A 17,293-nucleotide genomic window follows, 5' to 3' on the forward strand; every position below is an offset into this window, starting at 1 on the left:
TTGAATTTTCTCTGGGTTCTGTAGGCTAAGTCTCTGATTCCCTCCTCACACTAAAGAGATTCTCTTTGGGCAATTTTTTTTTTGTAAACACATATTCAGCAATTATCCCTGTGCTGATGGTTCACAGAGCTACCTCTTCCCTGCTGATCTCTCAATCTTCCTTCTCCCTACTCCTTTCTCAGTCACTGTGGACCACCATCCTTCCTGTCACACAGGCCCATGATCTGGGTGTCATCTTGGACTTGGCTCTCTATCTAGGTCCTCATATCCAGGGTGTCTCAATATCTTGCTGAGTGTTTCTGCATAATATCTAAGATATGGGCTTTCCTATTCATCCACACAGCTAAAACTCTCATTTAGGCCCTCATCATTTTGACTACCGTTCTTCTTCTCTGGCTCCGACAAAGGCAATCTTGTCCCACTTACAGCTATTCAAAACGCTGCTACAGAGATCACTTTCCTGCTCATTACTTTGACCATGTGAACCCTTTCTTTGCATCCCTCCACTGGCTCCCCCTTTTCCATGGCCTCAAACATAAATGACATGTCTTTACTTTCAAGTGTCTTCATGTCTTATCTATCTCCCCTTAGACACACTGACAATGTCAACTCCCACCTCCATTCTGCCAATAGGGCCAGCCTTCACTGCCCACTTGATTAAATTTTCATACAAACAGCCTGGTACTTTCTCCCATCCTTGCTCTCATGCATGGGGGAGGAGCCCATCATGATAGCCACAAAACCACCACATTGTCCTTCTTCAAATACCTCCTTAAAAAACTCTTCCCATGATGCCTACAAATAACTTAACAGCTAGCTGATGTGCTGAAAGCACTACCTAACATGCTGATCAATATTGTCTCCGTGTCTTCTCTCTGCATCCACATATTTTTTACTCTTCGATTCAAAGCTTTCAGAAGCAGAGACTTTTTGCTATGTTTTGCTATGCCATCTTTTTGCTGTTTGCCAAAAAACAAGCAAGCAACCCCCACATCAACAATCCAGAGATGTGCTATCTACGATAATGCCAGAACATAGAACTTTTGTGGTGAGATTTTTAGTATTTGATCCTTTTTGCATTGGCACATTGAACGGATTTGGTTTGCGTGCTACAAATTTACATAACCTCACAACACAAGTGTGCATCTGAGATCTGGTCATTGTGCCTAGACTTAGAATGTGCACCGTACAGGAAAGAATGGCTCAGGGGAATTGTTAATGGGGTGCAGCCTCCCTTCCTTTCTGTGTTTTCAGTCAAACTCAGTCCAGAGAAGCTTCTGTTGCATAGCTAAGTGGAGTATCTCTGTCTTTAGCACTATTAAAATAAAACCTGTTAATAGTGAAAACACACACTATGCAAATGGTCTTGAGTTTCTGAAGGAGTTCCTGTTAGTGCAAGAAACAATCTTGTGGGATGGCCAAAAGGTACCACTACCTGGGAGCAATGGCATACCATGGGTCTCTGGCACCCGGGGGCCAATGCTTGGATTTGCGCCCCTCCTCCCTCGCCCGCCTCACGGTCCCCGCCACAGGGTAGGAGGTGTCCCTGGCTTCCACCAGATGGCGCCATCCTCCAGCTGCCCTGGGCAGGGAGGGGTCTCTATCTGCAGGGGACACGCCACTTTCCTTCTCTTGCACCCCAGGGACTTTCTGGCAGAGCCGGGCTCTGCCGCTGCCCCCACTTCCCCTACACTTACCTGCCGCTGGCTTCTCCCGCTTGAGCCCCGCAGCCCAATCAGATCTGGCGCCGGCTCCCCCTACTGAGTGGGGGGAGGGGCCTCACCCCGCAGCGAGCAGGTAGTGGTGGTGGGGGAGAGGGACTTCCTCCTGGTCACTCACAGCTCTCCGCCTGTCCCTGGGCTCCATCCAGCTGCCCCTCAGAGGCTTCTGTGCCCCACCCCCGTGCATCATGAAGGGTCTTGCCCATCCCCCCCAGTCGGCATCTGGGGGCCTGGCCCCTTCCCTCCCTCCCCCCGTTAATATGCCACTGCCTGGGAGGCTCACATATACTAATTCAGCTGGATTCTCCAGAGACAAACAGACAAAGAAAGGACTTTTTAAAGTCAGGCTATACATCCAACTGACTCAAGGCCTTCTTTCTGATCCAAGAACTGTACAGGACCGTCTTTCCCGGGGCAATCCTTCCTGGGAGGACTTGGAAGGATTTTGGCCTTCAGAAGTCCTATAACCTCTGGTAAGCTTTATAGGAACTTTGGTTTTTTATATTTTTTTTCTCTATTGTTTTTAACTTTAAAAAAAAATGCTTGCTTATAAAGCACTATGTGGTAACACATAACCACTGGCAATTATCAAGTCTGGTAATGTGTGTAGTCTTTGAGGGGAAAGCAAAGTGCAGATGCTGGCCTATTTAGGCACTCTGGCTTGCTGGCAGTATTAGTGTAAGCAGAGAACTATGCAGCCTGGAAAAAAACCCTGGTCAGGAGGGAGAAGGAAGTAGGTCCCTCTCCAAGAGGGAGGTGATGGTTACTTAACCCAGGGCCTAGAGTTGGTGCCCTCATGGGACCACAGCGGAGGAATACAGGTGCAGTTGCCCGGAACTGACTCTGAGGAGCAACTTCACTCTCCAGTAACCTCAACATCATAAGAAATTATTCTGAAGCCACTTACTCATTGGTGAAGTTGGCAGCTGTGAAGCTGGGGGCAGCAGGTCAAGTAGAGCAGTATCACATGTAGCAATAATAGTTTTCCACTTTTAAAGGAGAAATTCAGAACACAAATATTAGAGGAGGAAGGAGGTCAAAAGGGGAGGAGGGGGGAGGAGAGAGAGAGAGAGACTTTCTGAATTATTCCACAGTCTATTTATACATCAAATGAATGGGAAGGAGGGCTGTGTGTATTGGTTAGAACCCAGGAAGGATTCTGACATAGAGAATGACTTGACCTATCCAAGGGAATGCAAATCAGTGGGAAGTCCATTTCCTCTCTGGGTCTCCAGTTGCTTGCCTCATAGGAGTGTTGTGAGGTTTAATTAATATTTAAGCACTTTGGAACCTTCACATTTAATGGTGACAGGTACGAAGGACTATTTTAGACAATGCTCACTATCTATTAAGAATTGTGTGTCCCAGGATGACTGCTCCCTGTATGGGGGAGATAAGGACCCAGCCCCACCTGTGACTAATCAGCTATGTTGCAGCTGAGACTAAGGGTCCAGAGATAGCTGGGAGGACACCTAGTGCTTATAAAGACTGGCAAGAACTCAGCTGAGCTGGAAAATAATGGGTGACCTGCTGGTGGAGTTCAGAATTGCAGGAAATGTAAAAGCTCCTGTGGGAGTCCCTGAGCAGGGCATGGACTCCGAAAGGCTGAGGGAGGTGAGGGGAAAGCCTCTGGGGATTTTACCCATATTGGGCAAAAGAAGTATTTTACTTCGGTATTTTGCATACATTTTCAGTTAAACCAGTAAATTATGCCTTGAGTAAATTAGTAAATTAGGTAAATTAGTAAATTAGGCCTTAAACTCAATCCTTCTTGGCCTGGTGAGCAGCCCACTGACTTACAGACTGGTACTTATTTTTTCTTTGTATCTGTGTTTTATTAATGGCCTTGCCAGCATTCCTTAGCTATTTGTATTTCACCGTTCACTTGCATATGGGTAGCAACAGTGTCAAGAACAAGCAAACGTGGAGGCCAAACCTTCTATTGTAAAGTTGATCAGCCACCACAGTGGTGAGCCTGGTAAAAGAATCTGAATAGAATAGATTGCATTGGCTGAGTGGTTGTGCGTTTGTTCTCCTTCTCAGAAAGATGAATGTTTACCCAGAAGCTTAACATTAAAATTCACTTGCTGAAATGTTTTTCTCCCTTATCAAATGAAAGTTCATGCCAGGTTCATGCTATTCATGCCAAACCAACAATCTAGAAATCATGGGCCAAGTTTTAACTTAACTCTTATTTCCAGTTAATATAGAGTCCAGATTGCTGGTTTGGCATCAGTAGAGGAACTTTGAAAACCATGATTGTAAATTTATTTTCAGTAATGTATTATCCTACTTCTTCATTGGTTCCCAACCTCTTAATGTAGGAGCTGCATGCCTCAGGGATGGATGAACACATGGGTGCCCCAAGTTTCTTTGTACCATGTCACTCCAGTTTCCTCTTTCAGTCCATTTTTTTCTCTTGTTTTCTGCTGTTCCCCCCCCCCCTTGCTTTTTTATGTATATTTGTATGTGTGTGTCTCACTCCCCCCCGCCCCGTCTTCCCTCCCTGACTTTTCTCCTCTCTGGTAGGTATAATCCCCACTCATCAGAAGGTTATACTTCTCTATGTGAGTGGGAGGGAGAGAGCTTCTATTGGTACTGACACTGGAGTTTTGATACTCTAGGTAAAAGGAACACTGTCCACTCAAAGCTCACTCTTTAAAATTTTATTTTTAGCTGTTAGTATTAAGGAACCCCATAGATTGCTGTGACATAAAGGCCCAGATCCTTGAAGGTATTTAGGTGCCTAACTCCCTCAGTCCAAACACACTAAATAGTTCTCTTGCCCCTGTTGTTTTTCTTCTAACTTGTTTTTCACATCTGACAGTGTTTGAGGTAGTTTTGCTAGCATGGTGACCTTACATGCATGTAATGTTGTGCAACTATGCAGTCTCTCCATGCTATGGACCTTGACACAGAGCAATCAGGTGGGTGTCTCCCATTTTGGGAAGCCTGTGGCGGGAACAGAGGTGTAGACAGAAGGGCTTCTTTACGACCTTCCTGTCTCCACAAAGCTGAGGTGAGGAGACTCAAACCTCAGAGGGAAAGGACTGTCAGAGCAGCTCCTACACACTGAACCTCACTGGGGATATGGTAAATGAGCCTAGGATAGGGGGATAGTCTTCCGTCTTGAGCAGCCCATGGGGACTGACCTGCAGATAGAGGTAGAAGCTCCCCTGAGGTCGGAAAGTCACTGAAGGAAGAGGGTTGCCCCAGCCATAAACAGTCTTCACCCAGTGGGGAAAAGAGAGAGCCATGAAGAAGGGTGGGGGAGAAGGACGGGAGAGAAAACAGTGGTGGGCTTGTTGCATTTCCCTCTGCAGAGCCAGAGGGCAGCAGAGTGAAAGGGGGGTTTGGTGAGGAGCGATCTCCCCTCTCCAGATCATTCTGCGTGAGATTGAAGATGCAGAGAAGATCACACCATGGACCCACCTTGCGAGGGGCCTTGAGGTGGAAGTGGAGTTTACAGCAGGAGGCATCTTCATTGCCTGAACCTCAGAGGGTTTAGGATGTTTTAGGAGTTGGGGAAGGGAGGTTAAGAGAAACAGAGTAAGGAGTGATTATTTTTATTTATTTTTATTGCTTCTGGACCCCTTGATGGTGGGGAGTCGGATAGAGAGAGAAGATTCACTCTGTTGCCCTGAGTGTGGGATGGGGATGCAGGCAAGAAAGATCTTCATTAGTTGGACACTTCTATGGAACCCAGATAGCAGCAGTTACATGAGGGAGAGGTACAAGGGACAAGAGCATCACAACTGGTCTGGGAAATGAAACCTAGGCAATCCAGAGGAGTAGAGAATCTTCACTCTCTGGGCCCATGAGCACTAGCAGAGTTGCTGAGAGCAGGGGATGAGAGCTCTGGAACACTTAGTTGATCACAAGCATGAGAACTGCCATACTGGGTCAGACCAATGGTTCAGCTAGCCCAGTATCCTGTCTTCAGACAGTGGCCAATACCAGCTGCTTCATAGGAAATGAACAAAACAGGCAATTATCAAGGGATCGATTCCCTGTCATCCAGTCCCAGTTTCTGGCAGTCAGAGGCAAGGGACACCCAAAGTCTGGATTTGCATCCCTGACACTCTTGGTTAACAGCCATTGACGGACCTATCCTCCTTGAACCTATCTAATTCTTTTTTGAACCAAATTATACTTTTGGCCTTCACAACATCCCTTGGCAATGAGTTCCACACGTTGACTCTCTATTGTGTCACGTACTTCCTTTTGTCTGTTTTTAAATCTGCTGCCTATTAATTTCATTGTGTTATTTGAAGGGGGTAAATAACTATTCCCTATTCACTTCTCCACAGCATTCATGATTTTGTAGACCTCTATCATACCCCCCTCACCCCCCTTAGTCATCTCATTTCCAATCTCTGAACCATCCCAGGCTTTTTAATTTCTCCTCATACGGCAGCTATCCAAACCCCAATCATTTTTGTTGCTCTTCTCCGTACTTTCCCCAATTCTAATATGTCATTTCTGAGATGGGGAGACCAGAATTGCAGGCAGGATTCAAGGAGTGGGCAGACCATGGATTTATGTAGCGGCATTATATTTTCTGTCCCTCTCCTAATAGTTCCCAGCACTGTTAGGTTTTTCTTTTTTTTTTTTTACTGCGGCTGCACACTGAGTGGTTGTTTTCAGAGAACTAGCCACAGTGACTCCAAGATCTCCTCCTTGAGTAGTAACAGCTAATTTAGATCCCAGGGTTTTGTATGTGGAGAAAGGGGTGGGGCAATAGACTGTCTCCACACACCTTGGGAGAAGAGAAACCCTTCACTAGACAAAAGGGGGAGGGGGGAGACATCGGGTTTGAATGTCTGACTGAAAGGTGATAGAAGGTCAGACTGGAGTGTTGAGCAATTCATTCATTTTCAGCAGCACGCTGCTGCCCGGGAAATCTCCTCAGCCAGCAGACCAGAGCAGAGCGCTGCCCTCCCGCTCGCGTGTCCTCTTGCCTCGCTCGCGGCCCTAGCGTCTCTCTTCGGAGGGGCGGGTGTCCGAGCATTAACACTGTGGGAGCTGCGGAGCAGCTGCAGCTGGGGAGCCGGGCGTGCGTGAGGCAGGCAGAGCAGACGTGATTACTTCAGAATTTATTTAAGGGCTGGTGGAAACCACTGCAGCAGCTTCCAGGGGAAGCCCCAGCAGAGGAGGAAGAGAGAAATCACCCCCACCCCCGGCAGCTCCTTCCTCCTGCCCTGGCCCCCTGTTTGCCTGTGCCAGCAACGCAGGCGCACCCTGGTGGGCGGGACGCTTTGGCAAGAAGTTGCTTGGCGATTGATAGTATTTTCAGACCGCAAAATCCGATTCAATGACACGGCTGCAGCCGGCGCTGGTCAGATTATGGCAGCTATTGTCCCTGCTTTGTCCCGGCCGGATTACAGTAGCGGATCCAGGCTATTAGCCTTGCTAGCCGATTAGATGCGATGTAGGAGCATTTGCCCGAACGCTCCAAATGAGAGCAAAGAGCGGATTCGATTTGGCACGTGGTGGCTTTAGATCCAAGCAGCCCCTGGAACCCGGCCCCCGGGGCTGCTAGTCCGGATTCGGGAGCAAGGCCACACGTTTCGGGAGCTAAGGGGGGAGGAGGATCGCTGGCTTGGCCCCACGCACACCGCGCCCCTGAGCGCAGACTTTCCCCTTGCCCTGCAGACCGGGATCTGCGGGTGACTTTCATGCGGATGGCCGGTGTCTGAAACTCCAGCTACAAAAGCTAAATCGCCTGGGTTCCCTTGCTCCCTTACACCGGTGCAACTCCACCTAGGGGCCTGCAGTCACTCGTGGTGTAGCCCAGGAGGTGGGAATCCGAGGGTGAGAGAGGCAGGAGTGTCCTATGGCCAGCAATCTTTTCTTTTACTAGTGCCTGTTCTTACTTCTTCTAACCCGTGTGCACGTCCCTCCTTATACACACTAGGGCTGCTTAGCTTGGGGAAGGGCAGATTCTGACGAATGGGGCTTTCAGGCCGCACTTAATAAAAACACTCACCTTCCCCCACCCCCAGTCTCCAGCTGTAAAAGATGCTGCTGCTGCTTGAAAGAGGCTGCTGGAGCTTTAAGAGCCGCCTTCCTCTCCCCTCCCCTCCTCCTAACAATGGTCTGAACCAAGCTCTGCTTCCCAAAGCAAAATTTGTAATATGCCATTTTTCCCATGGACGCTTTTCCTTTTGGCTGCTGACGAAGTGCCCGAAGAAAATGCCCAGGTGCCGTGCAAATACTTCTGCCGGGAGAAGGGCGCTAGGGCTTTGGTTTTCTCTGAGCAACGCCTGTGTCGTCATTGCTAGGAAGATGCTCCAGGACTGCCCAGCTGTGTGAGCCCCCATCAAAGCCGGCAGAGACTGCGGTTGTCATTGATCAACGGAAGAAGCAGACGCCGAAGTAAAAGCCACTAGGTACTGAACCCTGCATCTCTGAGATACAGCGTCCCTCCGTAGCCCCAGCCACCTCAGGGGAGATGTGAGGCAAATGCAAATTCTTCCTCTCTGCTGCTTGCTGTAGTATGCCTTGTCTTATTTAAATGTGGCTCTGTAACGGTCTTTGGGAGATGGGGGGATTTCATTGTGAAAACCATGAAGTCAACTTCTTTTTGGGTGGAGGTTGCCGGAGTGATGTCGTGCAGAAGAGGTGGCTGGAATAGGGCATATGTTAATGCACCGGGTTGATTACCCGGCTGTGTGTGAAAGGAGTGCAAAATGCTTTGGTTAAAGGTGATTTCACAGTTTAGTGAAGATTCTGGGAGGTAAGGCGTTAACTAGGAGGAGGAGGAATATGCATGTAATGCAACTGAGACAATGGCAAGGATTTTCCATAAGGAATTACACTGTGTGGGTTAAGTGTGGTGTTGTTGGGAGCATCTGAAAATAAATCATTTCAGTAAGAACTGATTGTACCGATCACTATCAATTTTTTTAGTTGAAAATACAAAATGGTTCAATAAAGGGATGGAGTGCCGGGTGAGTGAGTCTTCAAAGCTGATGTCACTGTAGACAGAATCAGATCAGAGTGTACTGTAGTTAAATTTCTACTTAGGGCATTGTTAATGGGAAAAGTAACTTGAAATTATGACTCCTCAACCTGGATGCAAAATTAATATTTGGGTATACCGAAGTCAAGGGGTTTAAGATCAAGGTTAGGTATAAAGGTGATGGGGTAATATTAGAAATACTTCCTTATAGCTGGAAGTCTTCAAGGTGAGCTAAATGTATGCTCCTCTAATAAGAGCTTTTGTCAAGATATAATAAATATCATTTCTGCTTCCCACCCCCAAAATCTCCCCTTATGAAAGGAGTACTGGTGGCAAACAAAGTCCCAGACCACATAGGTAGGTATGATTTACTCCTGAAGTGGAGGATTTTGTTGTGGTCCTACAATTTTTTTTGTTTTTTAATAATTGGGACACGAGGGAATCAAGTTGGGTGGGGTCAAGTGAAAACTTTTTATTTTTCCTTACTGCACACATCTTCTGTGCATTCCAAATACCTTATCTTCTGAGAATCATTCAGAATAAAGCAAATTTTAAATGTGCTCTTACAGTCCAGGGGTGAAAGTAACTCTCTGCATCTGTGAGCATAAGAAATATAAAAAAGGAAAAAAATCAACTTAAGTTATTCGGGGTGCTTTTGAAAAGACATCTTCTATAACTGAAATATACAATTTGTTTCAATTCATGTCCAGTCACTTCATCTTTAATTTTAAGCTGAGGTCTGCAACCTAAAGATGAGTCAACTACACAGATTGTTCTTGATGAGGACATGTGTTGCAGGTAACTCAGTAGATAACTTGACAGATCTGTAATGCAGTGACAATGAGCTATTTTTAGGAACAGACCACTTCTGAGGAAAGACTATTTTTTAATTGTCATTTAAAATCTCTGTTGACCACAGGGGGAAAATGTACAGATTTCACTTAATATTCTAAGCGTTGGCCAAATGATATCCACTTTGATCTGGCTGATACAGACTGACATGTCAGATACTTTCCATGTACACATCAGTGTTTGAAGGCAATAACATGATATGAATTTGAAGGTTTGCACATTTCAGTGGCTTCTCCTATCATCTACATGGAGCCTGATCCAGTGACCACTGAAAATACTACTACTGGTTACAGCGGGCTTTGGATCAAGCTCTATGAAGATGATAGGGGAAACTACTGAAATGTGCAAACCTTCAGATTGGTATCATGTTGTTTCACCATACACTGTTACAGATATAAAATATTGTTCTGTGAAATGATAGTATAGACTCAAGTATTCTAAAGCTACATAAAAGTACACTACGTGTATGTATTTTCATAATATTTATGGAATTCTCTAGCTGAACAAGTCAGCGGTATGAGTATTAGGAGTAAAATACATCATTTAAAAAATAAAATGAGGCTTATTTTTAGTTCTTTAATATTAAAGGTGAACTGCAAAATTAAAACTGATTTACTTCCAGTAATGTGGAAGTAAAGCCATTCAGCCCTTTTCTGTGTGCCCAAACTGAGCACATCACTACCCAGGTATGAGGAACATGCGTTCAGTACTGTTGGGCTCAGTTTAGACCCTGATTTTACAAGGTGCCACACACCTTCAGCTCCCATCATAGTCATGGGGCAATTCAAGGCACTCAGCACCTACCTTTTTTTGGGGAAAGGGGTTTTAATCCATGTCCTTGTCAATATTTGTTGATGAATCCAAGGAGCAATATTGTGTCTCTTTCCAAAGTGATGTAATGGGCACAGTAAAGTAGTTGTGCTACTGAAGGGGACCCATTCTGAACTGTGGGATTATTCCTCTCTCTCTCCCCCCCTTGTTCAAAACTAAAGATTTAAACATTCCAGTTCAGAAACATTACGCATAGTTTCAATTTCAATCAGTTTCTTACTTGAAAACTTTTTTAAAGGAGCCTAGTAGTTTGTCTCTTTTTATTAATTCAGATAACTCCATACTTAGTCTTGAACAGTTCACATTACAACAATGATTACAGGTAATTATTTTACAGGCTTAGGGGCTGCTGGCCTACCTTAAAAAAAATCATAAAACGTATGGTACTTTCCGCTTACCATTATTCTTTCCTCTATCCATTTTTAAGGTTCTCATGAGGCACCCATCACCTTCATAGCTAAGCCCTCCACCCTTGTCTATCCATATTATATATCCACAATTTTAAACCAGCACAGTGAAAATTAAAGTGAAAATTAAATCCTCAGATGCCACTTGGATGCCTTACCTCAATTTTCACTCTTTGTATGCCTCCTAGGTTCTCTTATTCAATATCCTGGTGTTTCCTCACTTTTATTCAAATAATATGTCATAGTTAAATCTCTAGTCTGCCTAATTTTTTTTTTTTTACACTGTCTTTAGAGAAAAGACTGTGTTTTGTCTCCATCAGACCCCAATTTTTGAGCCTGTTTATGGTGAAGAATTCAAGTCACCAAATAATCCTTGTGGTAATCATTCAGGGTCTCAATACTTACTCATTTCCTTCAGTAGGAGTTTGCCTAAGTAATGCTAGCAGAATTGGGGGCCTCAGCAAGTTTCACCACCAGGAATCAAGTTGCTGAGTCCATCTTTCTTTAAATTCCCTTTGAATTCTGTATCTCTACATTTAACTTTAGTTTTGGAATCCTATGACCAGTGAGTAGATCCTTTGAAGTTAAATAGATCCTTCTTCTCCATTGGTAGTTGAAAATAATTGTTTAGTGGCAATTGAGATGGTTTTGATACGGCCCAACTTCACTAAACTTCACTAGTCTACCTGGAGATTGGCTTGGAAGGTCTTTTGCCAAGGCAGAATTATTATGGTTTAAGACCATTCCAGTTGAGGTGTTGTAAGAAGATGAGAGATTCAAAAAATGAGGGATCTGACACTTACACAACCACTACATTTTAAATCTCCTCCTCACCCCCTTTTCAGATCAAATCCAACTTCTTTGACAAGTCCTTTGTAAGGTGAGTGACTCTGAATGTTTTTCGGGGATAGGCATGAGTAATAATTTTGTTGTTAAAGGGAGCAACATCTTTGCACTCCACATAGCAACATGCTAGGCCTAGTAGAGACATGGGAATATGTGCATAGACCATATGTATTTTTATGTCTGCAATCCAAGGAGCACACGGAGCTGTCTGAAGAATTGAAGGGATTTTATATGGGTGTAAAAACAATACAGTAAGTGGAGCATTATCTGAGATCTTCATACATATCTTAGGATCTGTGTAGAATATAATTGTACATATTTAATATATGGGAGCTGGATCACAAATGAGTATCTGATGAACCATGTATACCTTAAAAAGCATGCAGTCCTTGGATGTGAACTTATTAAAGACTCCTGAAATCCCACCAAAAGTTAGCTCTACAGTTTGGGTTTCCTAATTCCTATCTAAATTATGCTGGGGGCATGTCCAGCCATCAGAAGAGCCCAGAACCAGGAGAGTACAAATGTGTCTTAATGACACTATAGGCCCTCCGTCCTGCCCTCTCCCTCCCCGGTTGAGGGTTGTTGCACCTCTTATAACTTCAGCACAAACTTCACCCTGTTTTCTCCATCTTTCTTTGTGGCCCTTAGACTCCTGCATGTTTTGTAAACTCTGTAAATCCTCATGCAGACTTTGGGCCCGATCAAAACCACACTGAAGTCAATGGGAGTCTTTCAACTGAGTTTGGTGGACTTTGGATCAGGCCTTTTTGTGGGGTTTGCAGGTGCTTCTTTGGCACAAGGCTTAAATTTGTGGGTCTCATAAGAAATTCTGAACAATTGTTACAATTAGAAAATGCCTAGACACTAGCTACAGGAATAAAACAGTTAAACTAGAAGTAAGGTTGTAACAGCAAGGGTAATTAACCATTGGAACAACTTACTTGTTGATGAGGTGGAAGCCCCAGCACTTAAGTCTTTAAGTCAACACTGGATATCTTTCTGTACTAGATATACTATAGTTCAACTGGAATTTATGGCCTGTGTTAATCAGAAGGTCAGACTGGATGTTCATAATGGTTTCTTCTGGCATTTAAAATTGATGAATCTACAAAATACCTGAGTTAATTATGTGATAGAACCCATGAGTTTTCTCAAATAACCAAAACATATGTTAAGATGGAAATTAAAGGTGAAAGCTCCCATTAAAAGGAAAATCAAAAACAATGTAACAACAAAAAAAATAGAGACCTAAAAATCTTAGAAGTACACTGAAGGTTACTTAAACAACCTTTAGTTTGCCCCTTCTCATTTCCTCACACCCTCAAAATCCAAAGAGAACCTTCTAATTGATTGCCAGAGATCCTCAACACTGAAAATTCAAGCCATCAAACTTACACAGTAGTGGTTCATAACCCAGTACTGAGAGAGAGATTATTTTGTTTCCTGTCTGCTCTGCTCATCACTCTACATATGCTAGACAAGAAACTGAAATTTAAATCTACTAGCTTCTTAGAACATGGGCAAGGCCGATTCATCCTGATAAAGCTGAATCACTGTCCCAGCAAATCCCAGGAGAAATTGGCAACTGCATTATTATCTGTGCTTGTGACAAATGGAGGGTGATAGCTGGATTTGTGGGTTTGCACAGGTGGCTCAGGTACCTTTCCCCGCCTGCTATTTGAAACAACGTTGGGCTGACCTTAAGATAAATGGGGCTGGTACAGAACATTTTAAGTCTCCATAAATTCTATTAGGAAAAATATACAAGATGTAAGAAGTCTTAAATCCTTGCCAAAACAGAGAATATGCAGAGCTAATCCATAAAAGTATTGAGAGTGTGAAATGGTGAAGATTTTGTATGTTGGCAGGCTTATAATGGAAGGGTCTGAAATTTATATATTATGGACAAAGCTTCCAGAAACTCTAGTTTACACAAGATGTCCAGGCAAACTCTTAAACCGAAAAAAAATTTAGGCACACTTGCTAATATTTAAAACCTCCCAAGATTTAAGATCTAAGACTAATCCTTAGACCAAAATCTAACTTACATCTGCTGTATATAAATGGTGTATAGTTTAGTAGCGATGAAAGGGCAAAGTTAAGGTGGTTGGTGGTGACCTGATCTGTAGACTTCCATTAGGGTGACCAGATGTCTCAATTTTATAAGGACGGTCCTGATATTCAGGGCTTTTTTCTTACATAGGTGCCTATTACTCCTCACTCTCTGTCCTGATTTTTTCATACTTGCTATCTTGTCACCCTAACTTCCATAGAGGTAAATATTTATTTTAAGCATAATTGTAATTTGGATTGAATTTTGAAGCTTTCTACCATATGTGGCTTTTGAGAACTGCAATGTCCTTGTTGTTTTTGTGTATGTTGTACCCAGCATCCAATATCCCAAGGTTCAGGATTCTATGTGTGTCTAAATTTAAGTTGTGAGATGGAAATGACAGGCATCTTAATGGAAATGCTGAACCAAGTGAGACATTGTTTTTTTCCCTAAACCCACACCTATGTGAACAAATTAGCTTCATGAGATTGTGTCCCTTTTCCTACTGGCTCAATTTGGACAAGGTATCAAAAGGACACTAATTAGCACTGAGCCTCTAGTTTTTGACATGTTACTACAAGAGATCACCTGACAGTAATTCCCTCTGAGGGAAGGAATAACTAGGTAAAAAGATAGATTAACTTTGCATTATTAAGGCAGCATACTACTAGATCAATGATCAATCTGGAGTTTGCTGTAGAAAAGCCTGCAGGAGGACCAAACTCTTCAATTAGTGGCAGCTACTGGCATTAATACAAACAAGCAGAAAATGATTGAGGGCAAAGCAAAGGTAAAATGAACTAAAATGAAAAGAAACTTTTGACATGATTTTTTTGTGTGAAACCATTAATATGAACTGAATATCTCTTCCTCTTTTATATAGGAAGTACATTCAAAGTCTTTGCAGTGTTGAATGACCAGTTATTTCTTTATGCCTGCTAGTCAGCCACGGGACTGACAGTGAAAATGCAAAGTTGAGAAGTGAAACAACGCAGTAATATGCTAGCAGTTTCTGTGACTGATTTATGAGGAATTTAATTTCCTCTAAGATTTTTTTCCCTTTTCTTTTCATTTTAAAGAAATGATGTGTGAGGTGATGCCAACGATAAACGAGGACACCCCAATGAGTCAAAGGGGGTCCCAGAGTAGCGGGTCGGACTCGGATTCTCACTTTGAACAACTGATGGTGAACATGCTTGATGAAAGGGACCGTCTCCTTGACACCCTTCGGGAGACTCAGGAAAGCCTGTCACTTGCACAGCAACGCCTTCAGGATGTCATCTACGACAGAGATTCCCTCCAGCGACAGCTCAATTCAGCACTGCCACAGGTATGTCACTTGTAAAAATCTTCATCATAACCTTAACCAGGAAATGGATGAAATTGACTTTAGTATTAATTGACAGCACCTATTATTTCTTAAGGAACCAGTCCTGTTTTCCTTGAAGTCTGTTGCAAAACTCCCATTAGATTCCTTAAGCCCTGATCTTGCACCATTGAAGAGACTGGGGGTTTTGTTACTGACTTCAAGGGAACAGGATCAAGTCCCCTAACTGCTCATACTTTTGGTTGTTGTGACAATATCCCTGACCAGGGTTTATTGAAATTAAATCTGTGATGGTGAAAGTAGGACAAAATATAAACTGAGAGATGGTGATATCACAAGTTCACTACTGAAAGGCACACCTTGCTACAGATAGGACTTGCTCTCTAATATTACCACAGGTAGAGTTACCACATTAGTTTACATATGGTAAGTAAGTTGCACCACACAATCTGTTGTGATTGAAAATGGAATATAAAAAAATAGTCATTTTATTCATCTATTATTTTTTTCAATCATTTTACTTTGACATTTTTTCAAAACTTAAAATTGTTTGCTTTTGGTTAAAACAAGGTAAGATTTGTAATCAATTAAAAAAACCAAAGTGGGTGACTGAAGAGATTTAGGTTTGTGATTGGAAGAAGAAAGTGGTGTAGATGGGTTGAGGAGAGAGGTAATGAGGGCCCAGTCTTGGCAGTTGTTAAAAATGGTGGAAGGGAGAATTCAGTTCCTGGGGGTGGGGTAGGTGGAGTTGATTAAGGATGTACTACTGGTTGAGGGGCTCGCAATAACTGATGATGCAAGTGAAAGGAGGAGAGGCACTGTGTTATCATTTGAGGAGTGGAGTAGGGGGTCTCCAATGTCAGCATTGGTTTGGGGGAGTAAGAGCTATTCAGGGGCTGCTGGTGGGGGTCAAACATTGGATGGCAGCTGAGAGCAGGAACAGTAATGAGGGTCACCGCTCCCATTATAGTAGAGGAAATCCTGTTGTCTAGAAGAAATTACAATCCTCTTCCATCCCACAAGTTGTTCTGTCTCCTGATGGAAGCATGTGGAAGGCGGCAGATCAGGTTAGGACCTCTGCTAGGGGCAGCCTCTACCGGAGAACTGCAGCTGAGAGGAGGTTCTGTAGCTATGAACTTACAACAACACTGAAGAGCATTTGGTAAGTAATGCAAGTTAGAGGTGCTGTGCGCTATCTTTGTATTAGATATTGCTGCACTATAGAACTGTTGGGAGAACGTAGTCCTAATAATTCTGTTTTCATGACTCACCCCTTGCTCGGCAAAATTCTTACTGAAGCCTGGGAATCTAAATAATTAGGAAAACGATACTGGGTAAGATAGGATAGATGATATACATCCTACAGGAAACAAAATTTAATATGGCACAACTCATCTTTTCTCTGAACTTGTGTGTGAAGTGACACTAGTCTCTAGTAACGCCATTATATTACGTCTATTTTTAATATATAGTTCTTTATTAGATTTATACAAAACATAAAAGTATTCATAAGCTGACTTATCAGATGATCATTTACTCTATTATTATATGACAATATGAATGTTGATTCCTGGAAGTGCTATGTAGTAATCCCCCAAAATTGCATAAGAAAATGTAGCAAATAATGTATAAGTAAACTTCTCTTTACTTACATTTGGAAAGAAAACCAGATGTTTTTTCACCTAGATGACCTATGTACATAACTAAGTTGTGTAGCAAATTATTTTTATAAATATGGAGCACCATCTCATCAATAGCATTAAATAGACGAAGAAAATACCAAACAAAGACATACAAAATGTGTTCTATGCTTGTACTATCTAGCTCCCTTTTTTGAAGTTGAAAAAGTGGTGTGTTTCTGATTGGTTGTTTGAGGGATTTTTTTTATGAATAGCAAGCTAGTATTTTAACTTTGACCTAGTCTCATTGTGCTTTGGGAGAATCTTGGTGATTTAAAAAATAGAGAAGAAAATGTATAATATTCCCTCCAAATAATTACGATTTGTATATTGTGTGGCTCTTGCAAATGTTGTGACATTTGCATAGATCATTCAACCTTTTACTGATTTGCAACATATAATGTACTAACCAAATGTTGTGTATAGTATTTACATAGTACTTCACATCTACAAAGCACTGTACAATCAGGTTGATGTAAAAACTTTTTTCCAGTTTACTACTTCTGGGCATAAATCCTTTATAGAAATCTGTTTAAAAAAAAAAAAAAAAATTTCATCAGGACAGACTTCATTTTAAAGTTTGTCTAATTGCTGACAATCATTGATTAAA

The 17,293-nt window shown here is 42.8% G+C and overlaps 1 protein-coding gene across 2 annotated transcripts in view; it reads left to right on the forward strand.

The window, feature by feature from the left end:
* The window catches only part of PPFIA2 (PTPRF interacting protein alpha 2), a 534,766-nt gene that overhangs the window by 3,503 nt on the left and 513,970 nt on the right, over nucleotides 1-17,293 (forward strand). For both annotated transcript variants that reach the window (XM_067559878.1, XM_067559879.1), the window contains exon 2: nucleotides 14,757-15,007. In XM_067559878.1, the coding sequence (XP_067415979.1) occupies nucleotides 14,759-15,007 (249 nt within the window). In that variant the 5' untranslated portion in view covers nucleotides 14,757-14,758. The remainder of the gene's footprint in view (nucleotides 1-14,756; nucleotides 15,008-17,293) is intronic.

The sequence above is a fragment of the Emydura macquarii genome, unplaced genomic scaffold (genome assembly GCF_026122565.2).
Source record: "Emydura macquarii macquarii isolate MOO-44397 ecotype Brisbane River unplaced genomic scaffold, CSIRO-AGI_Emac_v2 contig_2205, whole genome shotgun sequence".
In the NCBI taxonomy this organism is placed as follows: Eukaryota; Metazoa; Chordata; order Testudines; family Chelidae; genus Emydura; species Emydura macquarii.